The 23391-nt window shown below is 31.4% G+C and overlaps 3 protein-coding genes across 4 annotated transcripts; all 3 read right to left on the reverse strand.

The window, feature by feature from the left end:
- Positions 1–211: 211 nt before the first annotated feature.
- Positions 212–5403, reverse strand: LOC114162727. 2 transcript variants are annotated; one of them, XM_028046689.1, is made up of 5 exons: positions 5252–5403; positions 5032–5123; positions 4838–4901; positions 4047–4143; positions 212–576 (listed from the first exon to the last, which is right to left on the reverse strand). In XM_028046689.1, exons 1-5 carry the CDS (start codon positions 5307–5309, stop codon positions 498–500), a joined length of 390 nt encoding a protein of 129 aa, XP_027902490.1. In that variant the 5' UTR covers positions 5310–5403; the 3' UTR covers positions 212–497. The 2 variants fall into 2 exon arrangements, with proteins under 2 accessions (XP_027902490.1, XP_027902489.1); XM_028046688.1 differs by having other exon boundaries at positions 228–576; positions 5032–5126.
- Positions 5404–11278: 5875 nt separating this feature from the next.
- Positions 11279–14326, reverse strand: LOC114164353 (amino acid transporter AVT6A-like). The gene is made up of 4 exons (XM_028048991.1): positions 13702–14326; positions 13296–13499; positions 11934–12399; positions 11279–11682 (listed from the first exon to the last, which is right to left on the reverse strand). Exons 1-4 carry the CDS (start codon positions 14273–14275, stop codon positions 11544–11546), a joined length of 1383 nt encoding a protein of 460 aa, XP_027904792.1. The 5' UTR covers positions 14276–14326; the 3' UTR covers positions 11279–11543.
- A 3815-nt stretch (positions 14327–18141) lies between these two features.
- LOC114162878 (putative pentatricopeptide repeat-containing protein At1g68930) lies at positions 18142–21358 on the reverse strand. Its single transcript, XM_028046866.1, has one exon. The coding sequence runs from the start codon at positions 21298–21300 to the stop codon at positions 19057–19059; it is 2244 nt and encodes a 747-aa protein (XP_027902667.1). The 5' UTR covers positions 21301–21358; the 3' UTR covers positions 18142–19056.
- Between the last annotated feature and the right edge of the window lie 2033 nt (positions 21359–23391).

Genomic DNA, 23391 nt, shown 5'->3' on the forward strand with positions numbered 1-23391 from the left:
TTAACGTGCTTTGGCTGCATCAACATGTATCTTAAACAACTTTTTGTGATGCTAATTTGGCGTTTGACATTGATGATAAACACTCTATTTGGTTCAACCATTTTCTTTGGCCCTAATCTAGTCTCCTGATGGTTTAGAAAACAAGTTATTGCACGTTGCATCTCTGAAGCTGAATATAAAAGCCTTGCTCCTGATGCTTAAAAACACAATATTACTCTGTAAACAAGTTGGGTTTTGCACACTTAAGATTTTAATTGTATAGACATTTATCTCGATTGTCATTGTATGTGTTGTGAACACTTTTGGAAGACAATTTTTCAAAAGTATTCCAAAACAAGCTTTGTGAAATCTCTGAAATAAGATTACTTAAACCTCATTTAAGTATAACATTACTCAACTATACCAACAGAAGAACATGCATGTTGCTTCGTAGTCTCCACTCATTTCTTTGGCTATAACTATAAAAATTTCTTGAAATATCGATTCTGGGCAATTTTCTAATCATCAAACGTGCTCATGAATCCACCAAGAAAGCCAGCTCCATTACAGCTTCCACACAATATGTCTCTTTTTCCCCTGCCAGAAACATTCATAGGATACGAATTAGATTGCAGCCAAACCAAAGAGAAACTTCAATCAAATGAGTATAATACAACTCCCAAACCCTACTCATATTTGAAGTTCAATTCAAGGAATGGAGTTCAAAATCACACAAATGATATAAATAGTGGTAACAAGTCATGCTTAGTCTATGAACAATTACAGCTCAACCATTGAACTGCAGAGAACCACGTGAAATCCTTGCATTCTGATCACCAACTTTTCCACATCCAGAAATAAGGTGGCTTAAAGAAACAAACTAAACATTCATGACGATATTTAAAAAGGGTAAATCATGACGGCATTGTTTTTTTTTTTTTTGCTTTTTTTTTTTTCCTGAATGGCTTTGCAAAACCAAAACCTTTGTTAGAGGGCTGCAATAAGCATACCTCCCCTCTTTTTGTGGTAAAAATTATCTCTTCTGAAAAGTGAAAATGCAAATCTCCTTGGAATTTGTTGATAGAGGTATATGGAATGCTATAATAAATGAATCATATATTCTTATGCATGTAATTAATAATGTGCACAAAGAGAGATTTTTCCTTTGGACAGCTGATGAAACAAAAGAATCTCAATATGATGTCAAAACCTGAACATCATATTTTATGAGTGTGGTAAGGCTGGGCGCATAAAACCTGAAATTCCCTTATTAGAAATTAATCTTGTACCAACCAAAGAACCAAAAGTTTTTAGAAATTTTAGAAAACCATCTTATACATCTCATGTCACTTGTTTCTATCGTAATGTCAAAACTGTGCTGCTTTTATGTATTTTAGAAAGTTTTTTATTTTTTCCTTGATGTAACTTTATTTACGGGTGTATCTTGGTATTAAAACTAGGATTATGTATTTGAAAACAGTATCATAATTACAGGGATTTGTTAATTTAGAATTAGCTCTCTATATTTTAGTATGACTCACAATGAGACAATTCATTTAGTATTTTACTGTCATTCGAATGTTGGGTGTATCTATCTAATAGTATATGCTGATGACATTATTCTTACAGGTAGTGACCACCATGACATCTTACAGGAGAAACAACACTTATGTCACCATTTTTTGACCAAAGACTTTGGCAAACTCAAATGTTTCTTAGGGATTGAGATAGCACAATCCAACAATCAAAGTGTTGTTTCTCAAATGGATATTTGAAGGTCACTGGGCTAATGAATTCAAAGTCTGTTGACACACCACCTGTGGATCCCAATGTCAAACTCTTACCTAATTAATGGGAGCCCTTCTCAGATCCTAAGAAGTAAATAAGATTAGTTGGAAAGTTGAACTATCTTACAATTACTAGTCTTGACATCTCTTTTGCAATCAGTTTGTCAAGTCAATATCTTAATTCTCCATAGATCATCAAAATGTCGTTCTATATTGAAATACATTAAAGTTTTCCAGGAAAAATTTTGATATATGGACATAATAACCACACTAAATTTGTATGTTGTTCAGATGTCGATTGGACAAACTCTCCTTTTGATAGAAGATCAACTTTTGGATATTGTGTCTGGATTGGTGATAATTTGATCTCTTGGAAGAGCAAGAAACAAAATGTTGTAGTAAGATCTAGTGGGGAAGCATAATATAGAGTTATGGTCTCGATCACCATTTGACTTAAACAGTTACTTAAATAAGTGCAATTTTTAGATATAATTCAAATGACACTTATATGTGACAATCAGGCCGCTCTTCATATTAATTTTCATATCGTCTTTCATGAAAGGACCAAACATATTGAGATTGATTGTCTTTTTATTCGAGAAAAGATTGTACCATGAGACATTAAGACTAAGTTTGTTAACTCAAATGATTAATTAGCACATATTTTTCTGAGTTTTTATGAAACTTAGAATTGATTATATTTTTAACAAATTGGTACTTACGATTTATATTCACCTGGAGAATGTTAGGTATTTTTAGATATTATTAGATATAATTCCATTCGTACTAATAATCATGAAATGGGCTTAGCCCATATTTTGTATATGATTTTTTTATTATAAATACATTACCATGTGTGTATTTTACCTAAGGGATTCAATCTATGCCTCTCTCTCTTATTTCAACAAGAATCAACTTATGAAATAGCTTGAAATAGCCCAAGACAACTAAAGAAACGTCAAAAAAAAAGAAAAAAAAAAAGTAAATTCCAAAGTAAAATAGAAAAGTTTGTTAAGAGAGCACAAAACTTAGATCTACTTAAGTTGAATTCGAACATGATAACACCACCCTTTGGGGTGGATTTAGGGGCCACTACAATCCTGTTTGTGGCGGAAACAGTGGGCCTGTGGGCACATGGCATTTCTATAGGTGACCTGATTGCTGGTGTTTTGATCACCAACGTGAGACACACCATTTTATCCCACCACTCTCTTCAAGGACAGTGGTAGCCAACGGCTGATAGATGACAGCATGGCAGTGGAAACAGAGGCCCTAAGGTCAGGATTGCTAAAACCTCCTTGAATAATAAGAGGCCATAAAGAAATATTTTACTAATTAAATCATGCTAATTACATTCTCCACTCTATTTGTAACAATCATATTCTCCGAAAAAATGAAATAAAATGTATTGGAATGAATGTGTAGATTCTAGGAATACTTTTCTTAATTACTTTTAAAATATTATCTTGACAAAAGAAGAAGATGGACATTTTGCTTCAATAAAGAGTTTTGATGATGACGTCTTATGGAAAAGTGTGGAATAAATTATGGAAAAATGTTGAAGACTTGAATGCTTGGGTTTTGTTAGAAGTCTCACATTGACTAGAGATAAGGCGATTTCATAGTATATAAGGGGGTGCAAACTCACCTTACAAACTGGTTTTGTGGGGTTGAGTTCGGTTTAAAATTCAATCCTTAACATGGTTCAAAGCCATAGTTTAAAGCCTATCCTAGCGAGATTATGGAGTTGAGTTAGCGAGATTATGTTGTGTCAATCTTCTCTTTCCTAGTGTGGTTAGCACTAATGCATATGCACTTGTTTCCTATGAATTTGAGGCAAGTTCTGATTGCTATGATGAAAATGATCATGTGCTTGGTTAATTGAAACAAGGGGACATCTTTTATACAACTCTTTCTAAAATCTAATTATGATTATTGGAATCTAGTATCATTAATACCAAATTCTGGGAAACAATTGGCCACTACCCGGTCATTATTAGTTTCAATTTGTTGGTAGTGATGATCTTACCTTCAAAATTATTGTTATTGATCACTGGAAAGGAGAAACAACTTTGCAGTGATGACTTGACCAAAAGCATGATAACAAAAACCCTACTTCCATTATGTATTCTTTAGAACTAAAGATTTAGTATTACAGATTTCAGTCTTGAGTTGTATTGGCTCAAATATTAACCCTATCTGTTCTTTGATGAAAAGCATGGTGTGGAATAAGAGTATATTAAGGAACAGAACCAGAAATGTAGGATCTAATGCCCTTACCTGCATAGCCAACATAATCCACCAGCTTTAAATTGTCCATTGAAGTGATCTACAGAATTAACTCCAGCACCTTTGCATTGAGTGCATGATATTGCACCTTGCAGTTCAGTAGAAAGATAGCTCAGTGAATTAAATGCCCCGAGATTTCTTATGGAAGGAAAAAATAAATAAATATCTGATAGCTTTTGAAATAATTAGCAAAAGCAACAGGCCAAGTCCATCCTCAGGAATTATTTGTATTCCAAACACACAAAAATTAGCATAACGGGGAATAAGACATTAATACTAATTAACGAATGAGTAACACTTTGTCACTATATCTGAAGGTGATATCAGTACAAAATATACTCAACTAAGTGATCGAGTTAACAGAGTTTTAAAACATGGCTTTTTTCATTACTGGCAGACAATTTTCAAGGAAAAGGTCTAAAATTTCTCAACAAGACAAGAAAGCACTGAGCAATCTATATTTTTACAAAGTCCATTTTCATCTTCTTGTACCAAAGTAACATTTCTCATTTGACATGCCATAGAGTTATCAATCACGTTGGGAAAATTCAAATTTTCATTTTCAAATCTTAATGATACTACTTAGATTTGAAGATATTATTTCTATACTGTGATGTTCTTCGTGTTCTCTTATCATTGTGCATAAAGAAGGATTAGTGTTCACAAAAAAGAAAAAAAAAAGAAAAAAACTCAACCCACTTAAAGAAAGAAAGAAAGAAAGAATAAGAAAAAGACCACCAAACGGAAGTGCTTACGAAATAGCAATCCACATTTTCACTAACCATTTCCTTCACAGTCAGGACAAACGATACTCTTTGCTTTGGTTTGTTTATTATCATCCGTAGCCTGCATTAAATCAGCATTAGAGAAGGTTTCAACTCAGGATACATGAATTTTTCAACACTCTAGAGTCTTGACATAATAACTGGATAACAAAAAACATGTTATTCAAATGGGACACAAAAATCAACCTCACCTTAACCTTCAAAGATTGAAAGTTCCGAACTTTAGAATTGTGGCAGGCTTCGTTTATCCAAAAAACCTTTGGGGCAACCGAATTACCAGTAACTGCTTTTAAAGTGACAGCAAAAGTAGGAAAAACCAGATTCAGTTATTGAACTCTTGCAAAATAGAAGACGCATGAGAACGCAGAGAGAGAGAGAGAGAGAGAGAGAGAGAGAGAGAGAGATAGTTACCTGGTGTGGTGGAGTCTTTGAAGGAAGAAATAGGAGCAAAACTGAGAGAGTGTGCCATTGATTCAGAACCTCAAGTGATCTGAATACACTCTGTTTAACTTGCTGCTAACCAACCAACCGAACACTTGATGAATGGGATAGGAGGAACCTGAGTCTGTGGGAGGATTAAATAAAACAATATTAGTAGGTTCTTTACTGCTGTTAACATTTACTAAAAATTCATAAAAAATTTAATGACTTAAATATTTAAGTTAACAATAACGTTTTTAGGTTCTGAAAATTTAAAATAATTTTTGGAAAAATTAGATGTATACATTTTTTATCAAATTAAATATTTAATTAGAAAATATAATTATTTTGTTGTAAAAAAATATAACTATTGAAAAAAAAAATTGTCATTTTATTTTCACAGCAATCTAATCCGATCAACTAGAGCACTCTAAGGGTGTGTGTTTTTGAGAGTAATGATTGGAGAGAGATGGAGTAGATTGATTTGGTTGAATTTGATGATGAAGACTGTGTTGTTTTTTTAAGGATTTGGAAGTGATGATGAACTCGATTTGAGAATAAAGTTTGTGAAAGTTTATTAGGGATCAGATTGCTGTAACTAATTAAAAATAAGTTGATTACTAAATTGTCATTGGTGTTAAGTAATATAAAATAATATTTATATGGGTTATTATTATTTTTGAAATTTTTTATGATGAATAAAATTAATAAAAATATTTTTTTATTGAAATAAATAAAAATTAAAATATATTTGATGTAAAAAATAAAATATTTTAATTTTTAACACTAAAGCTAAACAAAACTAAAGAAAACCAAAAGTTATTGCAAGACACAATCAAAAGTTTCAAAAGGAGGAATAGGTTCCAAAATAAAGAGAATCGGTTCCATTTCTGGTACGAAAACGCTGATTCGGTTCCAAAACACTTTGGATTTGATTTCGTTTTTGCTCCATGCACCAATGTCGTTCTGAACCACTGTTTTCATCATTTTCTTTGCACCACATACCTCACCTGTGTTGTTTCAGGAATATCACACACCTCTCTTGTGTTGCTTCAGTTAAGCATCTCCCTTGTGCTGCTTCAGGAATCTTATTGTGTCTGGAAAAAAGGGGACAACGTGAAGCTCAAAGAAAAAGTGGGAATGTGTAAGGCTTTTTACAAGGATAATTTAGTAAAATATCATCCTTCTCCTACAAATCTCTTCGTGGAAGTAGGATAGGAAAAAAGGCCTTATCACACGGTTATGCACCTTCACTTTCCTTTCAATACGCACAAAAGAACAGGAAAAATCATTGCTAATCATAGCTCGCAAATATGTTCTATGTGTTCATCCACACAAACGAACACGGTGTAAATGTCTTGCATTCTCCTCCCTTGAGGTCCTCTTATATGTTTATTTTTCTGATCCCTTGGATTCTCTTCCTATTCAATGTGCATCAAATTTCTCTATTTAATTCACATCTTTTGTCATGTCTTGGATAGTTACCTAAGTTATCAACATTAAAATCCTCATTTATTATGTCATACTCTTGTCCTAACAATCTCACTTGTATTGGTCTAACAACTAGATCGACCTTGGACCTAGTAACTAGATTGGCCTTTCGACAGACCATATTGACCTTTTGGCAGTTATAGACCACATCTACCTTTAGGCAGTTAAAGACCCTAACACTACATAGACCCTAGCCTTAGCTTTTATAAAGTTTAAGGCTAAATAAAAATATTTACCATCACACTTATACGTATTTATACTTGTTCTAGCTAAAAAGTACTAAGATTGATTAGCTAGAAGCAATCAATAGTGATCTCCCAATTTTTTATCTTTTCCTTCTATATAATGAAGTCTTTTTCATATCTTCCTCACTTCTGACCTAATCTTTCTCACTCATCGGTACCAGACCCAATGACCAAGTCAGCTTTTGCCCTAATGATCCAATCGATATTGGACCTAACAATACATAAACCCCTAGCCTTTGGTCGAAAAGACTAAAAAGGCTATAAAATGTGAAGAAATGACTTCTTTATCAATTAATATTGGTGTTAATGATGTGATCGGTATGTGGCCTATCACCACATATCACCCTTCAAAAAACGTTGTATATTATTTACTTTCTAAGCGCTTACGTATGATGACCAAGTATCTATTTCGTGTAAATATTACCATTGCCTTTTTTTGAATGGGCACCTTGGTCAATTGGTGATCGGTGTAAAATTATATTAAGATATTGAACACTTACCTTAATGTTTCTAAATCAAAACTTTTCCAAGGTGCCTTAAATTTACACTAAACTTGTTTGATCAAATGATGTTCAATTACATTAATTGTAGCTTAATTAGATGCATTATCATTTTAAATTGATTGGACGATACTTGATGGATGATACCTTGATCAAATGATACTTGATCATCATCTTACCAATCAAAGGATTCTTGATCATCATTTTATCAATGGATGATTCTTGATCATCAGTTGGAATAATATTTGATCATATTTCTTCTTTAGGATAATACCTAATCATCTTGATCATCTTTCTTCTTTAGGATAATATCTGATCATCTTTCTACCGACCAGATGATGCTTGATCATCATTTAACCAATCAAATTATTCTTTATCATTATTTAGGATGATACTTGATCATCTTTCTCCTTTTACTATCTTAGGTTGCCTTTTACCTTTGTTTAGTAGTCAAATCGTCTTATGTCACCTTTTTTTTATGGGCACCTTAACAGGTCGTCTTTCATCTTCTTTTTGCTTTTTGAAAAGTTGTCATTTTTTCTTGGGCACCTTGAAAGGTCGCCAATATTTTTAGTGCCTTAATAGGCCATTAGGTGTCTTGAAAGGTCACCTTAATTTTTGGGTTTAGTGCCTTGAAAGATCACTAAGCGCCTTGAAAGGTCACCTTAATTGTTGGTTCAGTGTCTTGAAAGGTCACTAGGTGCCCTGAAAGGTCACCTCATTTTTTATTAAATGCCTTGAAAGATCCATGGGCGCCTTAAAAGGTCACCTTAGTTTTTTAAACACCTTCATAAATCGCCTTTACTTCTTTGTGGGATGCCTTGATTCATTACCTTTTAAAATTGGCTTTTTCAACCTCTGATTGATATAGGTTGTCGATTTGAATTTATCTTCATATATGATTGCAAAATCCAAGTTAGAAACTCGTATATAACTAAAAAAATATACAAAAAAGTAAAATAATTGCATCATTTATAATTTTCTTGCATTTTACATGAGTGGTCGACATTTTCCCTATTTGCATTTAGAGATAAGATCTTCAGTTTTCTTCTTACCTCCATTTTATAAGTAAGGGATTGACATTAGACTTATTGACCCAACCAACATTGAACCTAACATCAACTAGCCATCATCACATGGAAACAAAATTCTTCAACATGCTTGACAAGATAAATGACAAAACATCCTTTAAATATCACTGCAAAAAACATATAACAATTGAGGATCATATTTGGTGAACAAATCTTGAGAAATCAAATAGAAGAAAAAGGAGAGATTAGAAAATAGGAGAATTCAGGTATAAGTTTTAATGCAACAAAATTTCTTTTGCAAACCATTCTTTTAAACAATTAATTCATGGCCGATCCCTTAAAGTCAATTGTTCTAAGGCTGATCTTCTTAAAGATAAGTATTAAGGTCGATCTTCCCATGGTTGACCTCTGTAGCTAATCTTTCTAAAGACGGTCTCCTTAAGACTAAGTACTAAAGGCTGACCTTCTTATGATCAACCTTTGTGTGTAACCTTGAGGTCGTCCTCTTTGAGGCTGAGCTCCTTTTGGTTGAGCTCTATGGTCAACCTCCTTAAGGTTGAGAATTGATTACGGTTGATCTCTCCAAAGTTGAACTAAGGAAAGTGGAGTGCATGATGATTTTTGCGAATAAAGAAAATGTATGAATCAACACGAAACTCTTCTAAGATAGGTAGTGAATCGAAGGCATAGCCTTACAAGATGGAAAAGCGGTTGACATCGAAGTAATCATGGTTGGTGGTATCGGCCCCCATATTTATCTCTAATAGGGAGAAATGGTGGCATAAATCGAATGCAAAAAGGAGTTCGGGATAGTTGTTTGGTTGTTGAAAGCCATATTTCTCTTCTAGAAAATCTTGCCAAATCTCAACATGGTGCATCCATGGAAAACAAAAGTGTGAAAGGCGTCGAACGCATTAATTGAAATCTATGTAGTATTTTTACATTAATTCAAATAATTTGGAATAAGAATAATTTAAAGAACATGTAAAAATACATTATTGAATTACCATATAACTTGATTACGGTGATAAAAACTCATTACTTGTTTCTGCGTGATGCAATACAACTAATATATATATATATATATATATATATATATATATATATATATATATATATATATATATATATATATATATATATATATGATGTCAAAATTTCAATAATACTTTATTCTGAATACATTTTTTTTATTTATTTAACATGACAAATGTTAATTTTGCATAACAGATTTGACGTATATTATTTGACATCATTTAAAATAAAGATAATATTTTTTTTTTTCACATTAGGAACTACTAAGAATGTAAAATAATTGAAGAAGTATATGTTGTCAAATTTTACAATTGAACAAAATTTACATTACAACACTATACAAAATTGTAAAGGAAGTACAAAATGTGTATGATACGATTATTAAAAATGTATGGCAATAAAGGAGAAGTAGATATAAATCATTAAAACAATATAAATAAAAGTTTGATGATAAAAGTGTATAGTTAGTTATTGGCATGCATAGTATTTGATACGGCTTCATTATCAGTAAATAGTTAGAAACTTAGTAATATAAAATTATAACTTGTAATGTTAACTAAATAAATAAAATCATATTTTTTTTAGTATACCCAATAGTCTCATCTTGTTTAAAAGTGTGAAACACTTAACGTTGTCTCGATGAATTTGAATCAGAACACTGACTTTTTTTACATATAAAGACTATAAAAAAATTGATCAATTTTCTTGAAAATTTTTTTAATTGAACAAATTTCATATTACAACACTTAAGAAACTTAAAAAAATAAAAGAAAATCATTAAAATAGATAAAAAAAAATACTTGGAATGTGTGTTACTTGGTCTTGTTTTATTACCATTGGATCCTAAATATTTATGGTACAAAACTATAACTTGTTTTGTAATTATTTTTACTGTATATATTTCGTTGTCAATTATACTTTTATCAATATAATTTATTTCAAAATTATTTTTTATGACCATACTTTTTATAAAATTCAATAAAAAAACTTTATTTTAACAACAAAGATAACTTTATTATTATTATTATTATTATTATTATTATTATTATATATTACTTATAATAAAGTTATAGGAATTATTTATTTTTATAATTATTTATTTAATATACCTTCTTATTAATTATCAATTATCCTTGTTTACGATAAGGATATTAAATTATAAATGTTATCGGAAAATTTGGATTAATTAAAAAATAAAAATAAAAAGCGAATGTGCCATCTTATATGATCGTCGTCTAAAGACATCTAAATGACTCATTTTGTATTATTGAGTAGGAATATTTGTTATCATTAGCGCAGATTTGTTAGGTTACAAAGTTTTATAATTATGTAAATTATCTTCACAGTTTGTTAGGAAAGCTAAACGACAGCATTTATCCAAAAAGAATTGTATCATCACTGTTTAAAGGATAATTCTGGAGGGGGACATAGTTTTGGTCGGCACCTTTTCTAAGTCTAATAATATTATAAGTCACATGTATATTATAACTCATTTAAACATGGCTTTACAAGTGTCAAAAACAGAGATGATTCAATAATGGAAGGTTTTATTTATAATATGATTTCTGAAAAAGTTGACGTATTTCATGGTAGGTAACTAGGTATGCTATTATTAAAATTTATTATCCAAGAATAACTTGAAAAAAAAAAAAAAAGACAGAAAAGAAGCCAAAGTAGATTGGTTTAGAGACAGTGCTTTGAGAAAGATGGAAAATATTAAAGTTCTAATAAATATCCTTATTTGAGATAGTCTTCCATTCCTGTTTGCAATTCTATCAAATCTTCCAAATTCAGTCGTATTTCCAAAACATTTCCAAAGGTGAACCTTGAAAAGTTCAGTGGTTTTTCAAACCAACTCTGAAATAATCCACACATTCAATTTGACCTACTGAACTATCAAGGATTGGTGCATTTTCCATGGTTAAGAATGTGTAGTTCAACTTGATGAGTTGGGTTACCGATAAAATAGGCAACACATAACTCACTGGTGAGGATCCACATGTTTTCTGAACAAAGCTTCAGCATTACTGTATAGAGCCACAAGATTTGAGAACACAGCAAGAAAAATCATGACGATGGATAAAACCTTGTCCTTCTTTGTTGCTATCCCATGAGGATCCCTGAAAAAAGAAAAAATATAGATCAGTTAAGAAAATGGATCTAAGTAGCTTTGAAGTTCAAACCAATTTAAGTAATGATAGTTTTGTGTCAATTAAAAATTACATTCATTTAGCAAAAAGTGTGATTTCTTTTTGATAGAATATAATAGGTCAAAACATAAGTCATAAAGATTCACCCAACAAACACTTCAGTAAAATGAACACAACAATATGATGTGCTCACTACATTTAGATAAAGTAAGAAAACCCACCTGATAGAAATTGCAGCAGGGAAAATAAACCCAAGGCAAACTGTGGCAGTAGCTCCAGTGAATTGAAACACATCCCAGATAGAAGGTAAAAAATTTGCAGCCACATAGATTGAAGTGATGAGTCCAATGGTGATCAAGACAAACCTACGATGATCTAAATCCAAGGACCTAGCTGAAGGAAAGATGAGATCGTCCAAATTGAAGCGTAGTGAGAAGAAGATAACTGGGAAAACAAGCATGAGGTGGAGGGCGTAGCTGATACGAACAATGTCATTGAGTAGACTGCTATAAGGGATACCCAGATCAGAATCAAAGTTGGCCAGCACATCATCAAGTGTTGACTCACCAAATAGGAGAAATCCAAATAATGCTGTAAGAATATAAATACTAGAACACAGAACCAGTGATGCACGTATAACCGGTTGCATCAGGGAAGGCTCTCCTAATTCATTTTCGATTGTATGCACTGCATGCACACAGGACAGAACTTTGCTGAAAAATAGTCTACCAGTGCTTAACAATTCTTCTTTGTTGCATTAAAAATCTGAGCATAACAGAAAGCATAAACAAAAAATCGTGATAACTGATAGAACACCTAAATGGAAGACTCACACTAGAGCCTCCAGTTCTTAATTAGGTAAACTGGCAAGCCAGAATTGTAACTCACTCGTTCCCACTGGCCAATTTATTCTATAAACCCTTAAGTTCATAAGTTCTTTAAGCTTGGATCCCACAATTGATTTTCAGCCCTATATCAGACATAGTGCCAAAAGTCGGTATAGGATCAATATCACAGAGCATTAATATTTGAATGATAAATGTTGACAAACTGTCATCTTATTCCAAATTTAAAGAAATGTGATTGTTCCAACAAGCATGAGTGATCAAGCAGAATAAATAGAAAACCTGTTGAAAAGTAAGATTTGTGATTGTAACAATACAAAGCAGTGAGTGAAAGGAACTATCATTGCCATTAACATTTTTTAGTGAATTGTATCTTTCTTTCCTTACAGAAGGGTAAAATGTTGTTCTTGTCATTTCTCAACTTCTATTTCTTTTGGAACCAAGCTCCTCCAGAGCAAAGAGACACGTATTGCACCAAGTCAAGAGTCAAGACAATAAACAGAAGGGTTCCATTACACTGCTTCAGATAAGTTCCATGACTCACGGATTGACGATTTTTTTTTTTTTTTACTGATTTGGCATAAAAATATGTACTTTTATTTTAACAGAAAGTATTACAAACATAACAGTATTTGAGTCATTTGTTAATCTCTCTAATTCCATTGAAGTGGGGAGAATTAATAAAATTATCATCCGAAGCATTAGCAAATGAAAATTTTAAACAATATGGCAGCTTACCATTGTAGTGACAAACAAATGCTGTCACAAGAACTGGAACTGCTGTAAAGAGATTCCATATGGATGAAACATCAGTAATATTAGGAAGCATCCTAGGACTGGTTATGCTGCCATTGAACAATTTGAAGAACGTGATTCCCGCAGTTATGAGTAGAAAAACAATGGCCAGAGCCACTGCTAAAGCAGAACTATGTCTCAACGAATCTGCAGGCACAAAAATAGTCCACACACCAAAGGAAAATCACTAGTGAAGCATATCTAATCATTAATACCACAACTACAAAATTGAATTGTATACAATCAAATTCATCCCTGTTAATTACTTCTGAGACAAAATAAACCATGATTGAATATTTTAATAATTTCATTACAGAAAAAAAAAATCATTTGTATTGTAGTTAGTTACCTATCCTCTTAAAGAAGGCCAATGGAGCAAATACGAAGAGAGTTGCGAGAAGCAGAACGAAAGTGCGGTCAGTCCAGAAGCACTGACCGAACCAGCCTTCAAGCACCCCAAAATGATGGACTCCACTGGAAGATGTTCCCGACAAGACATCACCGATTATGATGACGTAAACAACAAGTATTCCGAAGTTGTTGAGAAGCACCGCCACGTGAAAGAGCAGGGCGCCGGAGCTCCCAAAAGCATCGCCCATGAGGTGGGCGTAGGTGGTGGCCTTGGCGGCTCTGCTGAATCGGAGAAGAATCTCGAGAGAGGTGTGCGTGAGGAAGGCCAGGAAGACGATGGAAGCAACGCCCACACTCACACCCACAACTTTCATGGCCGCCGGCAAGGCCATGATCCCTGCACCGATGATCGTCGTAGATAAATTGAACACAGAACCACTAAGCGATGCCTTTGACCCAGACCCTGACCCTGACCCTGACCCTGACTTTGACCCGGACCCGGACCCGTCATCTCTTTCGCTACTTCGAAGCAGCGGCAACGCCGACGGCGATTCCTCCTTCCGGTGGCTCATTCTGTTATTTCTAACTATTACTATTCAATCTTCTATATCTTTTTCTTTCTCTCTCTCACTGATATCACAATATATATATATATATATATATATATATATATATATATATATATATATATATATATATATATATATATATATATATATATATATATATATATATATATATAAATGCGATGTACGAAAGTGCCAACGAGGAACACGTTGATGGCAAAAGATACATTCATTCTACTCAGTATTATCTTACCTTCCCATTTTTGGTATGAACGTAAATGGGAAAAAAACAAAAAGGAAAGGATAAAGAAATTAAAAAAAAATAATCCATTAGTTCTTTAATTAATAAATATAAAGTAATTAATGTCTTTTCTAACTATAGAATTGGCAAATGTGCATAAGTCGGGTTAATTAACTAATGAATGTTTTGTCACATAAGCAAATCAAACGAACTTATACGAGGAAAATATTTAATTTCTAATGTTTAATCTAGCTTGTATTCGCAAGTAATATTTTTATTTTTATTTTTAATATCTACAATTAAGTTTATATAAAATAATAATTCTTTAGTTTTTTTCCTTAATTCATGTTAATTATTAATTTATAATTTTATCAGCAATTGCAAAACAAAATTTATTTGAGTTTCTAAATGTCTTAATTTTAATTTGTTAGTTAAAATTGATCCAATATATTCAATTCAAATTAAAATTGGGGATTAAATTTAAGAGAAGCAATTGCATTATCCTAATTATATATCAAGAATATTAAATCTAAACATTTAGTATCATATATAATTAGAGGAGTGTTCAAAGAAATGTTATTATCCCAAAGTACAATATTTGATTGTATGCTTCAAATAATAGAAAAATAATTGAACCAAAACACTTAGGATAAGAAAGAAGAGAAAGACAAAGAAAGAAGACAAAACATACAGTTTTTTTTAAGATAAGATAGACTAGAAGTATCGTAACAAGAAACAAAGTTTAACCAAAATAGTAAATATACAAGACAAAACTATAATTTAAATAAAGATAAAAAAACATTTTAAAATGACGAGAGTAATCTACCTATAGAAAATATAATTACTTAATTCAAAGCTACCTATAATTACTACTAATCACTTAATTCAATGTTTAACCATATGGAAATATAATTACTACTAGAAATCACTTAAAAATGCAAAAGATATCATTTAATTCAAAGCTACCTATAGAAAATATATATATATATATATATATATATATATATATATATATATATATATATATATATATATATATATATATATATATATATATATATTAAAACTACCATAAAGTTAGAATTAATTTGTCATAGAAAAGATAATCAACAATTACTATTGTATCTAAGTTTAAAACATATATTTCTAACTTTTCTTCTTTTGATTGTTTATCCATTTTTCTTTTGCAAATACACGTAACCCTTGACAATTTGACTTTAATTTCTTCTACTTGATTTTGAGTTATAAATTTAAGCACAACATGAATATATGATTCAACACATAGTATGAACATTTAAAGTCAATCAAACAATTCAAGCTACAGATAAAATCAAACTAAGAATTAACTAAGACTTTTGTTGAAAATAACTCCTTCAATATGTGATTGCAAAATTACTATGTACCTTTGCAACATATATATTGAAATAATTAGCAACTGAAAACTACAAAAAGTATAGATGATCACACGATTCAAAAAAAAAAAAAAAATAGACACACCAGAGACAACCTAAATCACTGAAGAACATCGTGTTATATAATATTTCAACATAGGTTTAAACTATTGTTCGTTGATCAAACCAACCTAGAATTAAAAAATAAAAACTAAAAATTGAATTAGGAATGGACTGACAGCGGAAAAACACCACTACCAATGAAAAAAAAATTAGCTATGAAAATGAATTTATCAAGGAAATTAACAATTTAACTAGTAATGGAGTATAAAGTTTGTTACAAGTTTCTCATTTAATCATACAAAATTCAATTCAATTCAATGTTTCATGGTCTTAAATTGGGTGTTGATTGGTTTCCATGTGCTTCTTGTTAGCTTGTCTTCAAAATGTTGCACCTCTTAGCTTTTTTGAGCTTGATAGGCTGAAATACAAAAAAAAAAAAAACAAAATTACTATTTATACTATTTTACAAGTGAAAGAAATTCGATGAAAATAAATGAAATTACAATAAAAATAAATTCTACTCTACAACCATTAATTTTTATTTATTTAAATGTGATAAGATTATTATCATCTATGAACTTATCAACTAGTCATGAATTGTGTGTCAAGTTAATAAATGAAGTATGCAAGCAGATGCTTGAACCAACACAACGTCATTTGTTGGAGTGGCATGAGAAATACTTGGCAAAAAATGACGTCACTTTGAGATTTAGAGAGTAGCCATGACCCCATCAACAAATGAGTGTTAGGGACACCTTTCTATGTTAGAGAAAAGGTGTGGTTTTTTGATCAATTTTTTTAGCTAACATCGTCTTCCCTTCTCCTATCTTTAAGCAACTTGATGCTTCTCATTCTTCTTCACTTTGTTCCAAGTTTTAACCAACTCATCCTTATGAAATCATATTATAAAATGATGTTTACAAGTGTACTTTATTTTAATCATATTTCTAGAAAATATAGAATTTTCAACAAACTCATCACATGGAGAACTATATATTTCAAGCATAGAACTAGATATCCGCATATGGTCGTCATTAAATCTTGCTTGAAAATACTTTACGTTTATCATTACTAGTCGTTGTATCTCTAACATTAATGTGGACATCATTAATGATGCTGAAACCCTTAACAATCATGAAGTCTATACTCAAGATCAAAGAAAAATGCAAGATTCAATACAAGGCTTAGGAAAGCCCATGACAAGAGTAAGAACTAAATTAGCTCAACAAACTTTGCAAAGATGGTAGTTAATTTAATAGAGGTGCAACTACATGATGAGGCCCAACATGTGAAGGTGTTACTCACATGTATTATTTGTTTGGAATGAAAGCAGAAGACTCAATTGTTAGACTTTAAATAAAAGACTTAAAAATTTGTTTATGTTGCTTTTTTTATTATGTAAAAAAGGGTATAAACAATTTTATGAAGGAAGGGAATAAGAGAATGTTTTAGTTATTATTTGAAGTGAGAGGCATTCTTTGCTAGGATTCTTCCCTAAACCATTTTAATAACTGTGACACCTATTTTTATTATGTATTTTTCCGTCTATTATCACTTTTATAAGTCAGAATTTGTATTTCCTAATTCTTCGAGGGTTAAGGTCAATCCGTAATAATATTATTCTGTAAATCTCATATTTGTTCATATATTATTATTGAATCATGAGTGACTTTCGAACCTCAATTAGATCCACAATTCATTGAAACCAAGAATAATCCTCATCAAACATACCCCTACCCCTTATATTAAAGATAGGTGATTATACATTCATCTAACTGCGGATGACATAAGAAATCTAATAAATCTCACCTTAACATACTTTGATATCATTAATAAAGTTGATTTAAATCTAATTCAAACCTGGAAATATAACTTAAAAGGTGATACTTATGCTCATTATATACTTTATTTTAGTCATATGTTAGACAATGTGAAATCTCTCATAAATATATATATATATATATATATATATATATATATATATATATATATATATATATAATAATTGTCATGATATTAAACCAGGGAGGATGAAAATCACATAATTATTGTTATAACCAGCAACATTAACTAAAACAAGAGAACATAAAATTAACTTTCAATTTTCAGTGACTGAATGCCTTCATCCACTAGGTAAAAATGAGAGAATAATTCATTATGATTAACAGTGTCTTGAATTACAGACAGAAGAAAAAGATAAATTAATGATTCATGACGTAAATAATGACAATAACTTAAAACAAACAATTGACTCTATCAAAGTCTCTCACCTCATTCATGAAGAACAATTATGAGTAATACAGATCTCAGATTTCACATCATTTTTACAAACTTATCCAGAATCCAAAATTTTAAATACTCTGAAAGCTGAAGTAAGAAAAAATGTACCCACTCCTTTAAGAGGCTAAAGATTCAGCAGAAACTTGATACGAAAAGCATTTGAAATGATATGATAGCTGTCTAAATTGTAAGTTTCAAGGATTGGATTGAAGGACTTGGGCAGTACGCATGAGGTCATAGTGTAATGTGTATAAGTTGTGGAATCCAAATGAATGAAGGAAGTGGATGAAAAAAATCAGATTCAGCGTATGAGGAAATCTCTTTATTCAGTATTACCCGGTCCTAAGAAACATTTCCATTACCTTCTCCTCCACTAATTGTATTTGTTACTCATAGCTTCTAACCTTGTTGCCACCATTATAACCAAATAAAAGGTTCAAATTGACAAAACTGTCCCACAAATACTGCCCACATAACACTGATTTACAGGGGATAGTGAAAATTTTCAACAGCTATGATGGAAGATGCGCCTACGTCAAAATACGTCAAAACGTTGTCAAACATTAATCAGCCTATAAGAATGTTCCTCTCTCAAATTAAGACAAAAATGATGGTAAGTCAACAGGAATGGTCACCATATTCTGTAATTTCGTTCAAGTCCATACAACTGCACAACTGCATTGCACACGCGGTAATGATACTCGCCTTCTGAATAAAGAGGTATCATAGGTATCTTCATACTGAAGAACCCTGCAATTAGTAGTCACTTTTGAAATTGCTTTATATTTCAGAGAATATAACAACTGGGCCTGTCACCAAAAGTCTCCGCATGAACACGTTCCATCTTTAAACAAGTGGAATCGGGCAGCATCTCTAACAAGAATCTCCCTTTGGGTGATCTTAGATATATACTTAGTTGCATTGTGGCAATCCCCACAAACCCTTAAATTTTTAACTACTCGAATGGGCAAACCAGGAGGAATAAATATTAACCCAAAAGCAATTGCAAGCTTTTCACTATGGTGATTAAGCATCTTTATTTTCTCTGTATCCTCAACATCATGCAAAACAGAATTCATATCAGGCACATATCCCTCTTGTACCATTTTATAGTTCAATTTTTCAAGCTCAGAATATATCTGATCAGAAAAAGGGTTTGACCGATCATCAGCGGAAAAAATGTGTACTTGGTTCTTATATTTGATCCAGCTACATCCTGGTTCTTTTCTCAGACCCTTATCTCTCATTCCTTTTCTTAATATGGAAACTTCTTCCCATTTTCCTTTAGCAGCATAGATGCTCGAAAGTAAGATGTAACTAGCAGTGTTATGTGGTTCTAATTTTATTAGAGATTCAGCAGCCCACTTACCAATTTCCATGTTTTTATAGAATCTACAAGCACTTAACAGGGATGCCCAACCAATTGCGTCAGGGCCGAAAGGCATCTTATTTATAAAATTCCTTGCCTCTTCTAACCTCCCAGCACGACTGAAGAGGTCAATCATGCATGTGTAGTGATCGTGAATTGGTATAATCCTATGTTCCTTAATCATTGACTCAAATATCTGATTTCCTTTCTCTACTAGTCCTGCTCTGCTGCAAGCTGAAAGAACCCCAATAAAAGTAACCTTGTCGGGTTTGAAACCATGAGCTAACATGCTTTCAAACAACCTTATCGTTTCATTGGCTTTACCAAATTGTGCATATCCAGAAACAAGTGCAGTCCATGAGACTTCATCCAGGAAGATCATTTCACTAAAAAGTCTATGAGAGTCTTCAATGCTTCCACATTTACCATATAATGTAACTAGAGCATTGGAAACAGTGATAAAAGAAATTAATCCAGAAACCAGAGCTTTGCCATGAAACTGAGCTCCCTCTTCTAGGCTAGCAAGGTTTGCACATGAGCTAATTACACTCCCAAGGGTGAAATCATCTGGTTCAATCCCATATTTTTGCATATCACAAAATATTTTAACAGCTTCTTCACAGTAACCATTCTGCCCATAACCCACCAGCATGGCAGTCCAAGATACAACATTCTTGCAAGTCATCTTCCTAAAAAATGATTCTGCTGATTTTATACTCTTACACTTGCAATACATGTCAACTAGAGCGCTACCAACAAATATATTATCCTGGTAATCCGTCCTAATTATGTAAGCATGAACTTGCTTGCCTTCTTGCAAAGCCGCAACACCACCACAAGCAGTTAACACGCTTCCAAAAGTGTACTGATCCATCTCAAGATTTTCTAATCTCATCTCTCTCAATAAATCAATAGCTTCAATTTCGAAGCCATTCTGAGTAAATCCCGCAATCATTGCTGTCCAGGAAATAGAATCCTTTTCCCGCATTTCATAAAACAACTGCCTTGAATCTTCAATTCTACCACATCGCATAAGCCCTGCAATAAGTGTATTATACATAACCACATTCTTCTGGGGCATCTCATCAAAAACCTGTCTTGCACAAAATATAAGCCCCGTTTTGGAGTACATATCCACTAAAGGACTCCCAACAAAAACATACGACTGGAAACCAAATTTCACCACATGCCCATGAATCTGCCTACCCAAACGAACATTATCCTGATTGGAGGCAAGTATGAGCATAGTGGATAACGCAATCCGTGTCAAATTAAACGACCCATCATATAACATCATGTTATAAGCCTTCACGGATTGACCAAGGAAACCACGACCAGCATAGCCGGAAATAAGGGAATTCCACGACACCATATCTCGGTTTGGCATTGCATCAAACACGCGTTTCATCTCAGGAAGACGACCCAGTTTTGAATAGGTGGAGAGAAGTGTGTTCCAAGAGTATAGATTCCGTTGAGGCATTTGATCGAACACCAGGCGGGCATAAATGATGTTTCCATTCTTAGCATAGGCATTGACTAAGTTGTTTAGCAGAAATGTTTCTGGATTTCGGAAGGCCTTGATTATGTTGCAGTGAACCTTCTTTGTGTCACTGCAATGTTTGAGCAACTCGCAATAGTGATTAGACAAACGCATGGAACTAAATTGTTTTGAGACATGCAATGACATTTACTTGGTCTTGATTGTCTCCTTTCGCTTCAACATTAAACTAAACCCAACTGAGAAATAAAAGTGAATATGCCACACAGTCTTGCATGTTAAAAATGTTCCAATTTTATTCTTTTGAATTTTATTTAATTATATATATATATATATATATATATATTATTAATAAAGATATCATTTTTCTCAGTTTTATTTTTCATATTTTCTTACTTTTGCTTTGCACTATAAGTTTATTATTTAAAAGTAACACTTATAGTGCAAATGTTTTAAAATTTAAATAGTTTTAAACCTATGGTAACGGAAGCTTCGATGTTTATTTCTGTTTTTACTAAAATATATTTAAATGTTGAGAAAAAATAATAAATTTATATAAATTTATAATTAAATTTTGAATAAAATTCATGTGAAAAATATTTATAGGTTTATAAAATTAATATGTAAAAATATATAATAGACTTTGTAAAAATACAAAAAATAAAACATATGCAAAAAATAGAATAAACTCTTTAAAAATATAAAGAATATGTAGAGTAGACTTCCTAAAAATACAAATTAGTAAATGGACATATTAGTCTAATGTTTATTGTTATATTCTTCTAATTCATGCATTGATAAATTTGTCTAATAGTATTGTTATATTCATCTAATCAATATGTGAATATACTCATGTAATGTATATTGTTAGACTCGTCTAATCAGTATATAGATAAACTTGTCTAATGTATATTACAAGATTCGTCTAATCAAATAATGAATATAGTCGTCTAATGTGTATTAATATATTTGTCTAATATGTGTATGAACATACTCGTTTAATATATATTGTTAGACTCGTCTAATTAGCGTATGAACAAACTCGTCTAATGTGTGTTGTAAGACTCGTCTAATCAGTAAATGGTTAGATTCGTTTAATGTGTATTATTAGTCTCATGTGATCGATGTATGGAATGACCCATCTAATGTTTTTTGTTATACTCGTATAATCAATGTATGATCAAACTCATTTAATGTGTATTGGTAAACCAGTCTAATGTTTTTTTCTATAGTCATATAATTAGTGTATGAACAAACTCGTCCAATGTGTATTGCAAAAGTTATCTAATCAGTGAATGGAAGAAGTTGTTTAATGCTTATTAATAGACTCGTTTAATTTATGTATGGAAATACTTGTCTAATGTATATTACTAGAGTCTTCTAATCAACATATGAATGACTCATCTAATATGTATTGTTAGACTCGTCTAACCAATACATCGATAAGCTTGTCTAATGATTTTTGTTATAGTTATTTAATTAATGTAGTCCTAGACTTGTTAATAATTTTTGTTATACTCATATAATCAATGTATGAAATTACTCGTCTAATATTTTTTGTTATACTTGTCTACTTAGTGTATGAACAATCTCGTCTAATCTATATTCATAGACTCGTCTAATCAATGTGTAAAATAATTCATCTAATGTTTTTTGCTATAGTTGTCTAGTGACTATATGGATAGATTCATCTAACGTATATTGTTATTAGTAGACTTGTCTAATTAGTGCATCAACAAACTTGTTTAATATTTTTTGTTATACCCCTATAATTAGTATATTCTTATACTTGTCTAATCAATGTATGGAATGACTAGTATAATTTTTTTGTTATACTAATCTAATTAATGTATGGACAAAGTCGTTTAAATTATATTGCAGGTTTAATTTAACAATTTTTGTTATACTCTTTTAATCATTACATGAACAGACTCGTCTAATATGTACCAATAGACTTAATAATATTTTTTTTTGTATATTTGTCCATGGTATATTACTAGACTTATCTAATCAATGTACATCTAATATATATATATTTATAGACTCATCCAATGACAATACAAACACAGTCGTATTATATTTTAAAACAATTAGCTTGTTAACTTTTATCTTTTATTTCGATCTTATTAAAGTCTTAAACTCTACATTATGAAGTTCAAAATAATAAAAAGTGAATTAAAAGAATATAAAAATTGATATAATATCAAAAAGTGTGATTTTGTTTTTACAAATATATATTTTAAATCTTTGAAATGAACTTTAAAGTACAATCTTTTAATT

This window comes from Vigna unguiculata, chromosome 9 (assembly GCF_004118075.2).
Source record: "Vigna unguiculata cultivar IT97K-499-35 chromosome 9, ASM411807v1, whole genome shotgun sequence".
In the NCBI taxonomy this organism is placed as follows: Eukaryota; Viridiplantae; Streptophyta; class Magnoliopsida; order Fabales; family Fabaceae; genus Vigna; species Vigna unguiculata.